The 18,225-nt window shown below is 44.9% G+C and overlaps 1 protein-coding gene and 1 long non-coding RNA gene across 4 annotated transcripts in view; both read left to right on the top strand.

The window, feature by feature from the left end:
- Rrbp1 (ribosome binding protein 1) overlaps window positions 1-18,225 on the top strand; it is a 64,526-nt gene that overhangs the window by 15,238 nt on the left and 31,063 nt on the right. For 2 of the 3 annotated variants that reach the window (XM_075962342.1, XM_075962343.1), the window contains exon 2: window positions 7,994-10,115. In XM_075962342.1, the coding sequence (XP_075818457.1) occupies window positions 8,015-10,115 (2,101 nt within the window). In that variant the 5' untranslated portion in view covers window positions 7,994-8,014. Of the gene's footprint in view, window positions 1-7,993; window positions 10,116-12,131; window positions 12,273-18,225 lie in introns of those variants that run through there. The other variant, XM_075962344.1, reaches the window with a different exon arrangement.
- Window positions 16,959-18,116, top strand: LOC142844046 (uncharacterized). The gene is made up of 3 exons (XR_012909715.1): window positions 16,959-17,031; window positions 17,791-17,900; window positions 18,031-18,116. It is a non-coding gene; the product is annotated as an uncharacterized LOC142844046 (long non-coding RNA).

Below are 18,225 nucleotides of genomic sequence, written 5' to 3'. Positions count from 1 at the left end.
TGGGTTCTGTGCAGTCACTCACTCTTGAAGACTGAAGGTAAACCAAAGGTCTTCCAGGGAATGAGGGCCATAAAAGCCGAGTAGGAAGCTGTACTTGTCCAGAGAATTGACCGACGGAGTTTTTGGCAAGATCCTAGTGGGATGAAATATAAGAAGCAATGATGAACAAATGACAAACTTCTGAGTAGTTAAATGAGCGTTAGCAGTCTGTCAGGGCAGCACTAGAAGAGGTGGCCTTTTAGGTTCTCCTGTTGGAGCAGGGGGTGGAGGAGTGAAACTGAGTTGAATATGTAGGAAAATGTGGGTGAACATCACAGCTAAAAATTTTAAAGGAGCTGAGCATGCTAGTGCGTCCCTCCTTTTTATCCCAGCACTCTGGGGGCAGAGCCAGCTTGGTCTGCCTAGAGAGTTTCAGGCCAGCCAGGGATACATAGTGAGACCCTGTCTCAACAAACAAATATTAAAGGGAACTCATTTTAAAAGAAGTACAATGTTTAACACCCAAGCTATAAAGCAAGAAAGAATGGTGCTTGAATAGTCAAACACTGCAAAAGGGATGAGGGTGTAAGCAAAAAGCCACTGTTGTTAATAGGTACCACAACATAAAGAGCACGGACGAGTGCATTGTGCAGAAATCACCATACATGTTGGTGGACTAAACCTAAAAACAATTGCCACTGGGATTAAAATAAAATCCTGCCATATGCTGTTTTTAAGAGTAACACTTAAAACACGAACACAGGAAGGTTGAAAAAGAAAAATGCCAGTCTAATACTAATCCCACAAGAGTTAGAGAAGCTTTGAAAATAATTGAACAAACTAGAACTTAATGAAAAAAATCACTATATTGAAGAGGATCATTCTCAAATGGGAAGAGAAATAGCAGGTACTTAACCAGGAAGAGCTATTACTTGTGATTTTATATTCTAACAAGATGGTCTCAAATAAAACACAAATTGATAGATTCCAGGAAGCAACTGAAAAGTGTGTGAGCATATATTGAGAGTTCTCAATAACTGTTGGATTAGACAAAATGGCAACAGAGAGAGAATGATTGAGTTTTAGATCAGTTAAAATTGTGGAAGTTTACAGCAGTTAAAATTAGAATTTAGCTTGATAATTCAAACCTTTCTGTATGTTAGGAAAGTTAAATACATTGCCACACCACAAGTCAAAGAAGAAATACATGGGGATTTGGAGATTGAGCTCTAATGGAAATGTTCATTATAGCTTTAGGATGAAGCTATATGAGTATTTAGAAGAAATTTATTGCCTTAAATATTTGCTACCAGAAGAGGATTAAAAAATAATATACATTCATGTCAAGAAGTTGTTAAAACAATGTAAACCAATGGAAGATGAAGGGAATAATGAGACTTAATTGGATCACCAACCCAGAAGTTGGATATACAGTCATCGTCAGTGGTTAATTAAGTCAGTGCTCTTATTACCTTCTCTCTCAAAGGTGAGATCTAAGGCTTCCTCCTTGGCAGTTGATCTCATCCTATAGTCTTCTAAACCTGCACAAACTGTCCCAGTGAACCGGAGTAAAGGGCTGACTCTAGTGGTTCTGCCGCCAGGGTGAGAACAGTGAGGATGACCTGATTTCTCTCACTTTGAAGACAAAGGCCACCAAAAGAAAAAAAAAATACATGGGCAGATCAAATCTAGAGATGTTATTTAAAAAGAATTTCTGTCAAACATTTCTGTTACCCAGTTAACTATGGTCTAAAAATATTAAATGGAAAATTTTAGAAATAATGAATCACTTTCACATTTTTTGTTGTTCTTACACTATTGAATGTCATCCCAGGACATAAATTGTCCTGTTGTTCAGTGCATGCACATCATATATACTACCTACCCATTAGTCTAGATTATCAGATGGACTGTTGTAGAATTATATGACTAATCTTTATTTAATTATGGCCCTTAAACAGAAGAGTAGTGATGCTGCTGGTGGTATTATTATAATTGTTTTATTTGGTTGTTGTTGTTTTGCCTTTTACTGAATGTCTGGTTTACAAACTAAACTTTCTCATAGGTATGTATATAAGGGTATGTATGTGTATAGTGTATACACATAGGCTCCAGTACTATGTCAGGATTCCCTTGGAATCTTGAGATTTAGCACTAGTAGATAAAGGGGAGCTACTGTATTATAATTCAGTGTATTTCACATTAAAGGAGAAAATGTCAGATGATGTAAAAAACAGTTGCTCAAATTTAGTGCTCATTTTGTTAACAGTAACTGCGAGGATAGGATACACTACATAACCTGAGGAAAGTGTTTCACCAAAAATGTGCATCGATTCTCTATGTGATAGTTTAACCTGAGCTGTGGGGATGCAGGGACCCGGCAAGGAGACTTCTGCTACCAGTTCGGCTTAGAAATGAGGTAATGTAGCCCAGAGAGCAAAAAACAGGGCTTTCTTTTTCCTGCATAGATAGTTTTTTGCCAAGAAAATCAAAGCAAATCTGTAAACTCCAGCTGGACAAGGGTTTAGCATAATAAAAGCCAAATGAATGATACATATATAAACATCATGGCTTTACTGGCTGTATGTAACTGAGAGAATAGAAAAAAATAATTCACAATATATGCTTTTTCTCTAGGATTTTACAAAAAGCAATAGTTTTGAGACATCACAAAGATATGGAAGTCATTCACAGAGAAGACTCATGAGAATTTCTAAAGGCTTCAAGTGAACGCTGATGTCATTGTAGTGCTGCTGCATAGCTGCTTGTTGATGGGAGCCCTGTAGTCAGTGCCAGTTCTTGTGATTATCTGAAACTTCAGCATGATTCAAATTAAAAGCTCTGTAGAAATTCTGAAGGGAATGGTGATAAGCTAAAAACCTGAAATTGATACAGGACTTGAGTAATTCCCCAGTGGAGTACAGTATAGAACCCATCAGAAAGAAGGGGGAGGCCCAACAGGGTGTGGTGCTGGTGATAAAGCCAGTGTGACTCTTGTCTGTCATCCACCAAAGGAAGCACCCAATGAAGGAACCTACCTCTTTGCAAAAAGCGTGACTGAAGTTGGCCAGTGAGTGCATCTAGGGCTCCCTGCAGATGAGTGTGCTACCTCTGAGCTCTCTCTGCAGTTCTTGTACTCCAGTCTATAGAAGAAAGGAACTGAACAGCGAGTTTGTCACAGTGGTTACTTCTAGGAAGTGACTTCAAATGTCAAGAGTCAGGAGCATGAAATAGGCCCTGTAAGACTCTGGTAAACACATCGCTCCAGTTCCATGTGAGTAGCATAGAGTTTAAAACATGAGCATGTAAAGAGTGGCTGTTAGCATGTCATAGGAGTTAAAAGGAATGAGCCAGAGCTATTCTTATCTGTATGAATTTCAAAATGAAGGTTAGTTAAAAATTGCCAGATGTCACCCAGAATAATACCTTTACAAAGCAGTTACAGCATTGGACACGCGCACATGTGTTAAGATACACACATACACACACACACACACACACACACACACACACACACACACACACACACAGTATCTGAAGTTAGTGTGCACAATGTTAGTATTTGACATACCTGTATGTCAAGTGTATGTGGTTGGGAAATAATCATACTTCTCAAACCTCTGTATATCTGAACTATCATAATACAAGTTTACTGTCCCTTTTCCAAAGTGCTAAGACTAAAAGTGTTTCAGATTTGGGCTTTTGTTTTTGTTTTTCTCTTTGGTATCTTATCTGTGGATATTTTAGGGATGAATCCAAATCTCAACGCTAGCTTCATTTATGTTTCCTGTGTACATTATGTACTCAAGTAAGTTTATGTATTTTAAGATACTTTTAAAAAATAAATTTATTAGTTTTATGTGTGTGTTTGTATCCCTGTATGAGTTTACAAGTACCATGGGCACTCAGGAGCTCATGGAGAGTGTCGATACCCTAAAACTGGAGTTAAGAGTTTTGAGTTGCCAGGTACACACGTGTGCTGAGAACCAAATCTTGCTCCTCTGTAAGAGCAGTAAGCATTGACACTGAGTCAGCTCTCCAGCTCCCAGTTTTAACCATTGAACCATCTCTAGCACCCAGGTTTATATATTTTTAATGTATCTGATTTTTTTTTTTTGATATTTGGTCATGTTCTATAGCTCAGGCTTACCCTGAACTCAGAATTCTCCCACATGGGTCTCCTGAGTGCCCCTGGGATTATAGGGATGTGTTCCCACACCTGGTCTGTTCCTGTGTTTTGACTGAGACCATCACATAAGGTTTGATGGAGAATTTTCCGCATGTAACACCATCTCTTGTTCCCTGGCTTTAAGAATTATGTGAATTTCAGATTTTTGGATTTGGGGTACTCAATCTTTATTTTAAAATATTAGGAGATGTACTTATAGCTATTGCTGCCTTCGATTTTCTTGCTGTTTGGTATCTTTCTGTCAAATCTGTATTCCTTGGCTTAGGACTAGGTCTGTAGGCTTGTTATCTTTGTCCATCCTCTACAAGACGGCGTCTCTGAACACCGGCTGTCCACTGTAGAGCAGCTGGGAGTGATAAGACAGACTTCAGGTTCTTGTTGAGGGACATTTCCTAAAACTGACCTAGATCTCAAGCCCTGAATTGGACTGAACTGGCTTTATCATGCCAGTTGAGTTAGTAGATATGGTCCATATTTGAAGAGTTGAGAGCTCCCATTTCCTTTTGGTCCCCAAATCCTAAGACTAGAAGAAGCAGCATTCTCCTGGGATTTAAAGATGGTAGTGAATTCCGTTTAGCCAAACCTGGGACTGGTCATTGGCCTTGATTTCCTTCCCTCATTAGCTTCATTAGCTAGTCTTTCACTGAGTACTTTAGCAATAGTAGGTGTGGAAAAATATCAATTTCACAGAAGTTTCTGGAAATGACAGAGTAGAGATTCCTGTGGTGAGATAGTATAGAGTACAGGTGGACACACATCTGGCCCAGACCTTAGCCCATGTAGGCACAGCCCAGGGGAAAGAAAACCTTTGAAGAGATGCACTCTGCAGTCTTAGAACAGTGAGCAAGCTGCAAGCATAGAGGTTCCTGCAAGCATAAGAGAGAGACCCTTCTGCTTTTATTAGTCTGTGAGTCAAGTCTCCAAGATGTGTTTTTGTCCCCACCAAAATTCTCTTTGTGGACCCCCCCCGGGGGGGTATTTCAGCTTACAATTGTCGTTCATCTTGAGGTAAACTCACTTTGAAAGCAGAGGTGATTTTTCTGTTTCCTTGTTTCCATTTCTTTGCTCCTTTCAGAGATACTGCCTTAGCTTTAAATGTTTCAGTGTATGGCTAACGACTGGGCTTTTTTCATTTTCCTGTGAAAGCTTTCATTTAAAAAAATTCTACCTCAGGAATTAATGGTAGCAATGTAATTTCTTTTTAAAGCAGCTAGTTCTGCAAAAGTTGGGAAGACACACTTATGCTGTTATAAACATACTTTGTGTATGTGAAAAATATTCACTCAAGTTTGTGTGCCTTGATTCTGAACTCCCCACAGAGAATGTATTTTGTGTGTCTTGTTCGCTTATGTGGAGTCAGATTAAAGGTTGATTTTCCAACCTTGGCTTTTCTGTCTAAGCTGAGCAGTTGGAAGGCACGAAGCTACACAGAACTCCACAGTCCTCAGCTGTGAACAGGCCCTGCTTTGTTGATGGCCCTTCACTGTGTCAGGGGCTGGTGACCAGTGCCAACTGCAACTCTATGAGAGGCCATCCCTTGAGTGCATAGTTGTCTGGAGACCACTTGGTGTTTATAGAACTGTGGCCAGGCTGAACCAGGCTTACTGTAGGTCTTGCTCTGGAGAACTTCTGTCATCTGACTAGACATCTGATTGCACTGTAATTTGTACCTGAGCATGTCTCTGTTGGTAGAGTCTGTGAGGCCCTGGAGGAGCTTCGGTTGGAGATCCCTACCCCGGGAAGGGGTGATCAGCCATATCACACACTTTGTCCCTGCCCTCCTGAACACAGAATGGAGCCGGAATGGGCAGGTGCGAGGTTTTTATTTCTACACCTAACCTAGGAGTGTGTTCCTGGAAAGACTTTATTTAACAGCCTTCCTTGACTACCACTTGTGAGAGCACTTGGCCTTGGCTTTGGATCAAATGTCACTAGTTGTCCATAGCTAGAAATCAGAATCCATTCGTAATATGAATGCTGCCTTGCCCAGGCTTCGAAGGCTTGTGTGGGTTGGCCTCAGCCTTTTTTTTCCCCCAGAAGCAATGGCAGGAATGGAGTGTTGGGCCTTGGTCCTACACATCCCCAAGTGACAGTCGTTGTGAGCAGTCCAGTTCTTCCTCAAGGGCCTCATCAGAATGAGGCAGAGAAAGGGTTTGTGCTGTGAAGAGACCGAGTGTCCAAAAATGTGATGCTGAGGTGTTTAAACGATGTCCCTTCTTTAAAATGCCCTAATGTCTCTGAAGAGGCACATAAATCTCCCTGCCCAAGCAGCTGGTGTCTAGAGAGCCTGGACACAGTGTCCTCACCTTCCCCACCTTTCCCTCTTATTCTCCCTCCCTCCTAGTCTTTCTCATCCACACTGGAGTTCTGCTTGTTTGTTCTTTGCTGATCCTCTTCAGAGGGAGTAGACTACTTCTCCTCTCTAGCTCAGGGGACTGGGAACTGATGATAGCGTTGACGTGAGTTAAAAACTTAGTGAAGTGGAACTGAGCCAGGGCTATCAGCCAGGAAGGGGTGAGCCCACTTGCCTCTGATCCTTTGGACTTTGGTCTGTAAGCAACAAGAATGGTATGCTTCAGCCTCTTGATTCGGGGTATGTTGTCTGACAAAGAGCCTAGTGACACTGCTCCCTTCTCTTGTGAAGTCTGCAGATGTGAAATTCCAGTCCTAGAATCCCATGGGCTTCCCAAGACTTGCTTTCTGTTTCCCAATATGGAAATTGTAGGCTCTGTGACTGACTGGTATTGCTACAGAAAGGGTGTTGTCCTGAACCAAGTTCTTGATTACTTTTCAGGATTGCAGTACCAAGGTGTTTATCTATGACCCTAGGGGCTTTGCTTAGGGCACTGGCAACAAAGCAGATTATGGTGTGCCAGGGGCCTTGCGGGAAAGCCTGCAGATGTGTTGGGGTTGACTGAGCTTTTTGTTGGTTTGTTTGTTTAACTAAAACCAGACAATTTTACATTGAAGAAAAATACAAAAAAAAAATTTGGCCCAACATGAAAAATGAAAAGTTCTCAGATTAGTCAAAATCACATCTTAAGTATTTGGCACATGCAGCCATGCTTAGCTTTGGCATCATTGCCACTACACCCTGTTGTATCACTTCTGAACAGCACTTGTGCCCATGAGTGGTTTGAATCCTGTAGTGGGGAGGATTTAAGGGGCACCTTGAACTTGGGCCATGGTCATGGACTTTGAAGGCTACTGGTTGTAGTAAGGATTCCGCTAGTTAGTTCCCAGCCACTTAGTCCCAAAATAACCACACAGAAGCTGTACTATTTAAATCACTGCTTGGCCCATTAGCTCAAGCTTCTTATTGGCTAGCTCTTACATCTTAATTTAACCTATCTCCATTAATCTGTACGTCACTACGAGGTCGTGGCCTACCAGCAAAGTTTCAGCACATCTGACTCTGGCAGAGGCTCCATAGCTTCTCTCTGACTCTGCTCTTCTTTCTCCCAGTATTCAGTTTGGTTTTCCCTGCCTACCTAAGTTCTGCCCTGCTATAGGTCCAAAGCAGTTTCTTTATTCATTAATGGTAATAACAGCATACAGAGGGGATTCCCACATCAACTGGACATTACAAACTCCAGCTGTCCCCTGTACTCTGCCATCTGCCTGTTTGTATCTTTGGGTACTAGAAGAACTGTCCAGACTATAGGTAAAAATTATCCATTTTTGAAGAGGGGGTAAGAACATGGGTTTGCTTCTGCTCTTAATTTAGTCTGAAGAAATGTAAGAAACCTTAAGTTTGTGATAGGGGTAGAAATTGTGTAATTCCTCAGTTTCTCCAGAAAGTAATTTACTTGTGTGTGTTGGCAGGTGGAAAGCAAGCCAGCCAAGATGGATATCTACGACACTCAGACCTTGGGAGTTGTGGTCTTTGGCGGATTTATGGTTGTTTCTGCCATCGGTATCTTCCTGGTGTCAACCTTCTCCATGAAGGAGACATCGTATGAAGAAGCACTTGCCAACCAGCGCAAGGAGATGGCAAAAACTCACCACCAGAAAGGCGAGAAAAAAAAGAAGGAGAAGACTGTGGAGAAGAAAGGAAAGACCAAGAAAAAGGAAGAAAAACCTAATGGGAAGATACCCGATCATGACCTGGATCCCAACGTGACCATCATCCTCAAGGAACCAGTGCGTGTACCTGCTATGGCTGTGGCTCCAACTTCAGTCCATTCGTCTATGGTCCATACCCCTGTAGCCACTGTACCAGCCATGCCTCAAGAAAAGCTGGCTTCCTCCCCTAAGGACAAAAAGAAGAAGGAGAAAAAAGTGGCAAAGGTTGAGCCAGCAGTCAGTTCTATTGTGAATTCCATCCAAGTTCTTGCTTCAAAGTCTGCCATCTTGGAAGCAACACCCAAGGAGGTGCCTATGGTGGCTGTACCCCCCGTGGGCTCTAAGGCCAGTGTTCCTGCCACCAGCAATCAGGGCAAGAAGGGGGAGGGAGCACAGAACCAAACCAAGAAGGGGGATGGGGCCCAGAACCAATCTAAGAAGGGGGATGGGGCCCAGAACCAAGCCAAGAAGGGAGAGGGAGCCCAGAACCAAACTAAGAAGGGGGAGGGGGCCCAGAACCAAGCTAAGAAGGGGGAGGGGGCCCAGAATCAGGCCAAGAAGGGAGAGGGGGCCCAGAACCAAGCTAAGAAGGGGGAGGGGGCCCAGAACCAGGCCAAGAAGGGAGAAGGGGCCCAGAACCAGGCCAAGAAGGGAGAAGGGGCTCAGAACCAGGCCAAGAAGGGAGAAGGGGCCCAGAACCAGGCCAAGAAGATAGACGGGGTCCAGAACCAGGCCAAGAAAGGGGGAGAAGGGGCCCAGAACCAGGCCAAGAAAGGGGGAGAAGGGGCCCAAAATCAGGGCAAAAAGGGGGAAACAAACCAAAATCAATCTAAGAAAGGTGAGGGAGGCCAGAACCAAGCCAAGAAGGGGGAAGGGGCTCAGAACCAGACCAAGAAGGGGGAAGGATCCCAGAACCAGGGCAAGAAGGGGGAAGCAACTCAAAACCAGGGCAAAAAAATGGAAGGAGCTCAGAACCAAGGCAAGAAGACAGAGGGAACCCCAAACCAAGGCAAGAAGGGAGAAGGTACTCAAAACCAGGCCAAAAAATTAGAAGGCTCTCCTAACCAAGGAAAAAAGGCAGAGGGGGCCCAGAACCAGGGTAAGAAAGGAGAGGGGGGCCAGAACCAGGGCAAGAAAGGAGAGGGGGCTCAGAACCAGGGTAAGAAAGGAGAAGGGGTCCAGAACCAGGGCAAGAAAGGAGAGGAGGCCCAGAATCAGGGTAAGAAAGGAGAGGGAGCTCAGAACCAGGGTAAGAAAGGAGAGGGAGCTCAGAACCAGGGTAAGAAAGGAGAAGGGTCTCCCAACCAGAGCACAAAAGTTGAGGTTATACAAAACCAGGGCAGAAAGGCAGAAGGAACCCCAAATCAGGGCAAGAAGATGGAGGGGGCCCAGAACCAGGGTAAAAAGGGGGAAGGGGCCCAGAATCAGACCAAGAAGGGGGAAGGGGCCCAAAACCAGGGGAAAAAAGGGGAAGGGTCTCAAAACCAGGGCAAAAAGGCAGAAGGGACCCAAAGTCAAAGCAAGAAAGGGGAGGGCACCCAGAATCAGGGCAAAAAGGGGGATGGAAATCCCAACCAAGGCAAGAAGGGGGAAGGGGCTTCCAACCAGAGTAGAAAGACTGATGCAGTTGCTAATCAGGGCACAAAGACAGAAGGTGTCTCAAACCAAGGAAAAAAGGCAGAGGGGGCCCCCAATCAGGGCAAAAAGGTAGATGAGTCCCCCAATCATGGCAAAAAGGTAGACACAGCTGCCAATCAAGCTAAAAAGTCAGAGTCGGCTCCTGCCCAGGATAAAAATGCAGGAATGGTCCAGAGCCAGGAGGCACCAAAGCAAGAAGCTCCTGCAAAGAAGAAGTCTGGTTCAAAAAGAAAAGGCGAGCCTGGTGAGTGCCCTGACTGTCCTGTGAGCTTGAGGGAAAGCTGCTCCTCTGTGACTGGCCGGTGTCCTCAGTGCTCTGTTGATTCACTTTTCCTGTTCTCCCCAGATTGGGTACAGATGACAGACCAGGGAAACAACTCCACACAAGTCCAGCTCCATGGACCGTTGAGCTTTTAGGCTTTTATACAGGAGCAGGGGTGCTAGTTTACCTACAGGAGCATGGATAAGTCTAAGGCAGCTGTATCACCACCAAAATGCCCACCACAGCCTCCCTGAGGGTTTAGGAAAGCTGTGCTCCTGGAGCTCTCTCTATCCCTGCTCAACTTGGAGGCAGCTCCACTAAAGACTCAATCTCCCCAGTAATTGTGGTGGTCGTGTAACCTTGAGGAGGACCTGTGAGTCTTGGGACTTTCTGAGCTTCCTGAATTTTATGATCCTCAGTCCTCTACAGGAGGGATGTTTGAGTTTGGAGGATGTAGTTACATAACTGGTGCCTTCCGTGTCAGTCAGCTGCTGCTATAGTAAGGCTGCGTAACAAGCACCCCAAGTTCTACCGCCTTGTAACAGCAGTCCTTTGTCTTTGCTCCCGTGTCTGTGGTTGGCTAAGGTTGGCTGATGTAGGTCCTGTCTGCTGGGAGGCTCTGCTTCATGCTGTGTCATAACTAGGTAGGCTCAGGGCTACTCCACATGCATGAGTTCATTTGGGGGCCTGAGCTGAAGTGCCTGTTTCTCTCTAGGGCAGAAGCCCTCTTAGGGTGTAGCAGAGGCATAAGACATTTTGAGCAGGCACCTTCAAGCTGCATCTCATTCTTCAGGGCAAGTCATGTGAATGGTACTGAGTCCCCTCTGAGGGACTGCATGAAGTGGTGTGAGAAACAGTCTAGATAGGGTAGTCTTGGCAGATATTCTCAAGCGTCTGTTGTGTCTTACCAGTCTGCCTTGTGTTGATGCCCCACCTAATTTTAGCTTTATTCATTTAGTATTTTTAGGAAATAGTTTTCTTCATATTATCCTACCATTCTTCCCTAGTTATTTAATAAAGCATTATGGAACATTAATGTAGATTCCATATTATATAGAGAGAAAATAGATAATACAGAACACTGATTTGCCTTGGTGTTTTTAGTGGGTTACAGTAACTATACAGATTCAGCCAGGGTTTAAAAAGTGGTTGAATTTGTGTGACTTGTGAAAAGCACTTTAGCAAACAGGGTTTTTTGAGGCAGTTGTTCTCCCAGGTCTCTCCTGGGGAAACTGAACTGTGGCACACAGGTGCTTAGTGGACCTGATGCCCCCAGACTGCCTGGGGGCCCTGCATCTGCTTATGCAGGCACAACACAGCTACCAGCTTCAATGGTGATGGATGTTAGGACACCAAAGAGAAGTACAGAGATGACACAGGAAAAGTAGGCTACCAGATCTTGAAAGGTGATAACGAAAGAAGACAAAGACATTAAATATGAGATAATACAAATGAAAGCAACTTTAAAAATTAGTATTTCTTCATATTTCAGGGGATTGATTCCAAGCTCCCCCCACCTTGTGTATTCCAAAATCTGTAGATGTTGAAGTCTCATAAATGGCATCATGTTTTCATATAAGTAACTCCCTAAATCCCATATACTTCATATCCCTTTTTTAGAAAAATTCTATTATCCACCCCCTATAGGGTTGGGGATCAAACCCAGAGCACTTATGTTTGTTAGACAAGTTTTATACCAATGAGCTATGTTTGTAGCCTGCCTCACATACTTTACATCACCTATAGACTACCAAAGATGCCTACTACAAAGCAGATGCTGTGTAAATAGTTGTTATGTTATATTGTTTAAGGAATAATTACAAAGAAAAGAACTGCATATGTTAAGTAGAGACACATTTTTTTTTCTCTTTTTGTTTTGTTTTTTAATGTTTTTGATCCGAGGTTGGTTGGATCTGGATGGGAAGCCTATGGAGGCAAGAGTGCTGGCTGTCCCCCAGCGAGAGTCCAGTTGTTCTTTGACTTTTTTTTTTTATGCAGTGTGCTGATATTTTATTCTTCAAAAGTTGGAAGCAATCCTGAAGAAGGCATTGGCTCTTGTGGCTGTGACAGCACCCCCTGAAGTTGGAAACACCTGTGTGGAAGGCCTTCGATATCAGTCATTCGCCTTGGTGCAAGGCCACATGGGACATGAATCCTAATGAGATGTTGCAGTAGATAATTTCCCATTAAAACTCTTCTTATTTGATGGCCTTTTGAAATTAGGGGCATAAAATTGGGTCTTGATATATTATCTTTAAATGCTGTATTCCTCATCCCCAAAAGAATAAAGCAGTAATGCTAACTACCAAATGCTGTAACAATCCAGAAAGAATTCTGCAGTATGGGGCAGGGGTGAAGTGGGGGGTGGAATTCCTTTCCTTGTGCTTGGCAAGTTCTCTGGATGTGGATAGCGTGTCAGGCCTCTGCAGTGGGTTGATTCCCATCAGGGACTCTGTGTTGAAAAGTAGAGCAGACTCACAGAGCCGCGGAACCAAGGTGCTTCAGAGAAGCCCAGGGCTGTCACTAAGGGAGTATGGTCTCTCAGAAAGGCTGGAACTCCAGCCATGGGGAAGAGCTATAAAAGTTCAGGACAGGTGATGGGAAGCACTCATAAGCATGTGAAGGGTGTTCCTGGCTAGCACTTGGCTGTGCACTTGGTCCTAAGATTCCAGGTATTGCCCAAGTGACAGGTCTATGTGTTTAGCCCTCTGCCCCAGGATCTCTCACTATAGCACAGGCTGACCTCAAAATGATGGCCTTCTTGTCTCAGCCTCCCAAATCCTGGGATGTAGGTATGAACCGTCATGCCCGGAGTTAGCCACCTCTTTTTCCTAAATAATGAGGAGAGTGTATTGGTGAGGCTCCCTGGTGAGCTCAGAAAACTCTTATGTCCTTGGGGGCTTGTGAAGGTCTGTGAGAGTTCTTGTTTTTGCTGTTCATAACTCTGTTCCCACTTAGTACCCTTAGGTAAGTGAGCCCCTACCTCATCTCTGCGATGTCAAGACTCCCCTCAGCTTCCTGTTACACTCAGGATGTAGGGGACTTTGAGTACCTCATGCTTGCAGTGATGTGGACAGGGTGAGCGTGCCTTATGTGGAGGTTGTCCATTCCACTCCATGACTGGTTTTGTGAAAGGTGATGGAGATAAAAGAATCATGTCTTCTCATTGTGTCTTTTACTGCAGTGGCCAGACCTTGTGTGGCATTGTCAGACCCAAACAGGCAAGAACGTGTTCGTGAGTTACTGTTTTTATAGTTGTACTGTATACAGCTCTGCTCTGTGCTAGGATTATCTAAGAATGACCCAGTCGGTATGGCCCCTGATGGTTGTGGGTTGAGGACAGCTTGCTGTTTGCATTTATATATACTCTCTGGTTCCTTGGGGCCTGGCTGCCCTTGGCTAGACCACCCATTTGGCTTTGCCTAATGGATTCTGTCACAGTCTGCTTATTCTCCAGCAAAATATATTTCCCATTCTTTCTGGTTCACGGGCTCTAAAGATATTTCTTATTCCTGTGGCCAAGATTCTCCTGATTGATGGTAGCATGGAAGGGTGACCCAACCCGAGCCATGGCTAAGCAGTGATGGGGAGAGTAAGACAAATAGCTACATAGAACCTGCAGTGTCGCACTGCCTCTGTGGGTGGGGGTCAGCATGAGGCAGAGGCCCAGGGTGGGCTCAGTCAGACGCAAGCCATTTTCCTCATTGTGCTGGTGTTTGCAAGTACAACATGTGAATGGATGTATATAATCTTTATGAATACATTCAGACTTGCTTCTCTTTCTTGTCTGCTCACCTGGCAACACTGTCACAGCTGCTGGACAGAGAAAACTCCAGGGAAACGGGGGGGTGGGTAAAGTAGGGCTCTCACTTCCAACAGGGGAGGATTCTGATTTTGGGTCTCATGTGTGAAATGCCAGTACAAACAACAAAGGAACAGTACAAAGCCAGGTATCAGTGAAATGCTTGGGATCACTGGCCATCTTGCTTCAGAAAGTAACTGCAGTGGGAACTCAGACTCACCTTGTCTGGCAATTTCTTGAACTTTGCACATGATTTTCATCACTGAACTGAAGCATAAACTGTAGTAACTGCAAGTTGGGGCATGAAATCTAACGGTATGGATACTTACCAGAGGGTCATGGAATCGTCTTTAGTCTGGTACATGAAGTGTACTAGAATTCGCCTGATTTGATATTGAACATTGCAGCTGGTACAGTGTTGTCAGGTGAGCAGGCATGAATGAGAAGCAGACCTGAATGTTTTCACACAGCTAGACCTCTTTGGTCTGTGGTTGGCCCCTGTTGGCCTACTTTTAGCCACCTTGCAACCTAGCCACAACTAAGTGTTTGTCTGTCCAGAACTGCCTTCATTCTGGGGACTACATGTGCCCAATACAAAAGAATTATGGCAGAACTGCAGGTGGGTGCTAGGTATCTGACAGGGTAGGGCTGGGCAGATGAAGTGGCCTGAGATGATGCTATGAGGATCCAGGAAATGCTTGAGGGGTGGGTCCCATCAGTGGTCTAGAACAGGCTGGAAGGGACGTCTTCCCACAAATGCAGGAGACCTAGACTTGGGCAGGGGATGAGGAGGATGAGGAGGACCCTTGTACCATGAGATTCCAACAGCTGACTGCAGATCTTGAGGGTTGAGAGGTGTGCTGTCCACTAAGAGCTACTGGTCACCCTAGTCATTTAAATTAGCCCAAGATAAGACTCAGTTCTTTGATCATATTTTCTGTCTTTAATGATCTGTAAGTAGTCACATGTCGCCAGTGACTGCCTTTTAGAACAGCTTAGAGATAAAATGTCACCATCAGAAAGTTTTGTTGGACACCCCTGCTGTAAGTAGCAGCCATTTATGGGGAGGTGGCCTCCCGGGTCACCTTGCAGGTAGGTATCCACATGAAGAAGACATGGCTTTGCAGCCAAGTATTGGCATCATGTGCAGTTACTCCCCTACTTGGTTCTAGCAGTCCATCTATTGTTCCTCATATAGAGAGGCACTGAGAATGACATCACAGTGCATTCTCACTGGGCTGGGGTTGCATGGCCAGTCTCACTCTGTCCGTGGTTGGTACAGGTACCGTAGAGGTGACAAGCCAGGCGTGGAGGCAAGCCTGGGCACATTTCTGCAGACCAGCTGGAGCTCTTTCAGAATTTGTTCTTTGATGTGACTTTAAGGGACTGATCAGGGCCATGCCATAGGTATTAACCACTTGTCTGTGGCAGTGTTTGACAATGAACACCCGATCCTGATTGCTTTTGAAAATGTATCATTACATAAAAAAACATGTTTCTAGCAAGCAATTTAAATAGAGAAGTATGGATAGGGTGAAAATTTAAAGTTGTCCCATTCTGTCCCTGTCACTGTTCACTTCTGGGGACCCTGGAGACACTGCTGTCACATGCAAGCTATGGTATATAACCAGTTAGAAATTGCTGTTTGCTTAACAGTGTATTGGTGATATCTTTCCACATCAGGCTTGCAAAGTTGCTGCATTCAGCTGTATAACATTCTGTAACGTGAATGTATCGTGATTTATTTAAATGACACTTAAATAGTGTGCAGACTTTTTTGGATGCTGAAATTGATGCTGCAGTGATGTACATATATTGCTGTGAGTGTCTCTTAAAGTAAATTCCTAGGTCTGTAATTGCAAGTCAGAAGGTGGGTACGGTTTTCATTTAGGAAGAGTGCTCTCTTGCTCTCCAAAAATGGTTAGTGGTTTACAGAGGCCTGCTTGGTTGTGTCATATTAACCTCTGTGTGGTTCTTCTGTCGGACTGAGAAAGGTTTGTGTTACAAAAGGGTGTTAGAAGCCTTTGCATGGAAAGAGGAGACAACACTGGTCTATGAAATAAAAAGCAGGGATTCTTTTCTGAATGTTTAGGGACTGGGAAGTGGTAGAATCCTAGAGAAGTAAAAACTCTATGAACTAAAGTGCCACTGTTTGGATACCACCGCTGGCTCAGTGGGTAGTCCAGCACCTGTGTCCAGCATACTTTAGTTTGCATGGTAAACATGTGTATGGTGGTAGTGGTAGTGGTTTTTAAAATCTGTTTTTATCCTTGGATTTAGTCTGTGCCTTCTTAATTATGCCTGCCTGCCTCCCACCCTGAGCTGAGGGCCGCACTGATTACTTGGAATGGCCTCGTGGTGGTGTGCTGTCAGGAGCTCTGCACTGGAAGTGAGTTTGCCTGGATCCCATGTGGGTCTGGGATGTGGGAAATACACTATATGTTCTCTGACTCTGTAGATAGTGTGAGTTCCAGAATGGGCAGTTGTTAACCGGAGTGAGTCTGTTTCCTGTTGCTGGTAGGAGGGGCTGAGACCAGGGTCCAAGTGAGGAGTCTACCACAGAGCACATGGCCTCTTTGCTCAGTGGGACAGGGGTGCACCCAGGGGCTCTGGCACTTTTGCCATAATCCATGGATTGGCTTTTTGAAGGACCCCTCCCTTCTCCCCTCTCCCTCATCTCCTTCCCCAGCTGGCAGGTTGGTATTGTTCTGGGGCTAGGTGATCATGATGTTGTGACTAGGAGAATCTCACTAGCCTCCATAATGTAGAAAACAGAAATAGGCTTTTATGAGTCTCTCATGACTTACACGAGAAAGGACACCACTGGGAGATAGGATTGTGGGTAATTTTTTGTATCTTTCATTCACCCTCTTACTTTTTTCTAGTTTTTCTTTTTTGTATATATTTTTAAAAACTGGAAAAGAAACAAAACTCCACTATGGAACTCCTGTCTGTGTGTTCCTGGAGCGTCTCTGGATGATGGAAAGGGAGGCCTGTTAGTCCTTCGGGAGAGTTAGGGTGGAGGGAGGCGGCAGCCAGTTCTCAGGCCTCCCACAAGATGCCAGTGCCCACCCAGCCCCTGGTACCTGTTGCCTGGTAAGTGCTCGTAAGCTGAGGTAAGATGAATGTCAAAGGTGCTTCTGTACCCTGAAGCTAGCAGTGTCCTGTGGGTGCTGGTGGCGGTGTCTGAGCTCTTTGTACGCGCAGCCCTGCGGGGTCTCCTCCCCACCTGCAGATCAGGCAGGAACATAATGTAAGAAAAGTGTAGCTTAATGGGCATGAGACAGAAAAGGTGAAGAAGGGCTATCTGACCTATTCGGGTGTCCACAGAGCGGGTCGGAGCTTTCTTGAAACTAATGGGCCATGATTGTGCCCTTCCTTTCTTCTACCAATCTACCTGTTCACACGTGCTTCAAGTGCCCGTCCTGCCTTGTCCTTGTCCTGCCGTGTCCTGGTGCTGTTACACAGTATGGCAATCATCCTGTGTAGCCAGGGTTTGTAGAGGTGCTTGCTGGTGCTTTCCCTGCGTTTACACCCCTCACTGCCCAGCTTTACCTGTTTACATGGCCACTGCTCAGACTTGGAGGAAGTCATGTGGCCAGCAGATGGCAGTACAGGGTCTCCATGGTAACACTCCTGGAGCCCCTTCCCATCTATACAGTTAACCCCTCACCCTGTTTACAGGCTGGAGACACACCAGGTGTGCACTCAGAACAAGCCTTGGTGACCTTTATTTCTTTGTCAGGGTTTGAGTCTCCAAACAAAACCCTTGAGGCATTTGAGCCATTCATTTTCTTTCTTTCTTTTTGTTTTTGTTTTTGTTTTTGTTTTGTTTTGTTTTGTTTTTTGAGACAGGGTTTCTCTGTGTAACAGTCCTGGCTGTCCTGGAACTCACTTTGTAGACCAGGCTGATCTCAAACTCACTGAGATCGCCTGCCTTAGCCTCCCAAGTGCTGGGATTAAAGGTATGAATCACTACTGCCCGGCGGAGCCATTCACTTTCTATGTGAGTTCTTCAAAATCCAGGCCCTCATTTTCTTCCCCTCTCCCCTCTTCTCTATTCCTCTGTTCTTCTCTTCCTCTCTCTCCAAAAAGAATGTAAAGCGATCCCCCAGGGAAGCAAGTTAAGTGAGAAGCATCTAGATGGCATTCTTCTGGACATCTCCATGTGGTGACTGTTGGATGTGGCAGTGCTGAGACTTCAGGTACTGTCCAGGCCTCTGTGCTTGCATTCCCGATAAAGTTGTGGTCTTCCTCTGTAGGCACCAAGGAATCGTGCCTGCCGCTGAA

The sequence above is a fragment of the Microtus pennsylvanicus genome, chromosome 2 (genome assembly GCF_037038515.1).
Source record: "Microtus pennsylvanicus isolate mMicPen1 chromosome 2, mMicPen1.hap1, whole genome shotgun sequence".
Lineage (NCBI taxonomy): Eukaryota > Metazoa > Chordata > Mammalia > Rodentia > Cricetidae > Microtus > Microtus pennsylvanicus.
Note: the sequence above shows the minus strand (reverse complement) of the source record. Positions and strands in the feature narration are given on the sequence as shown.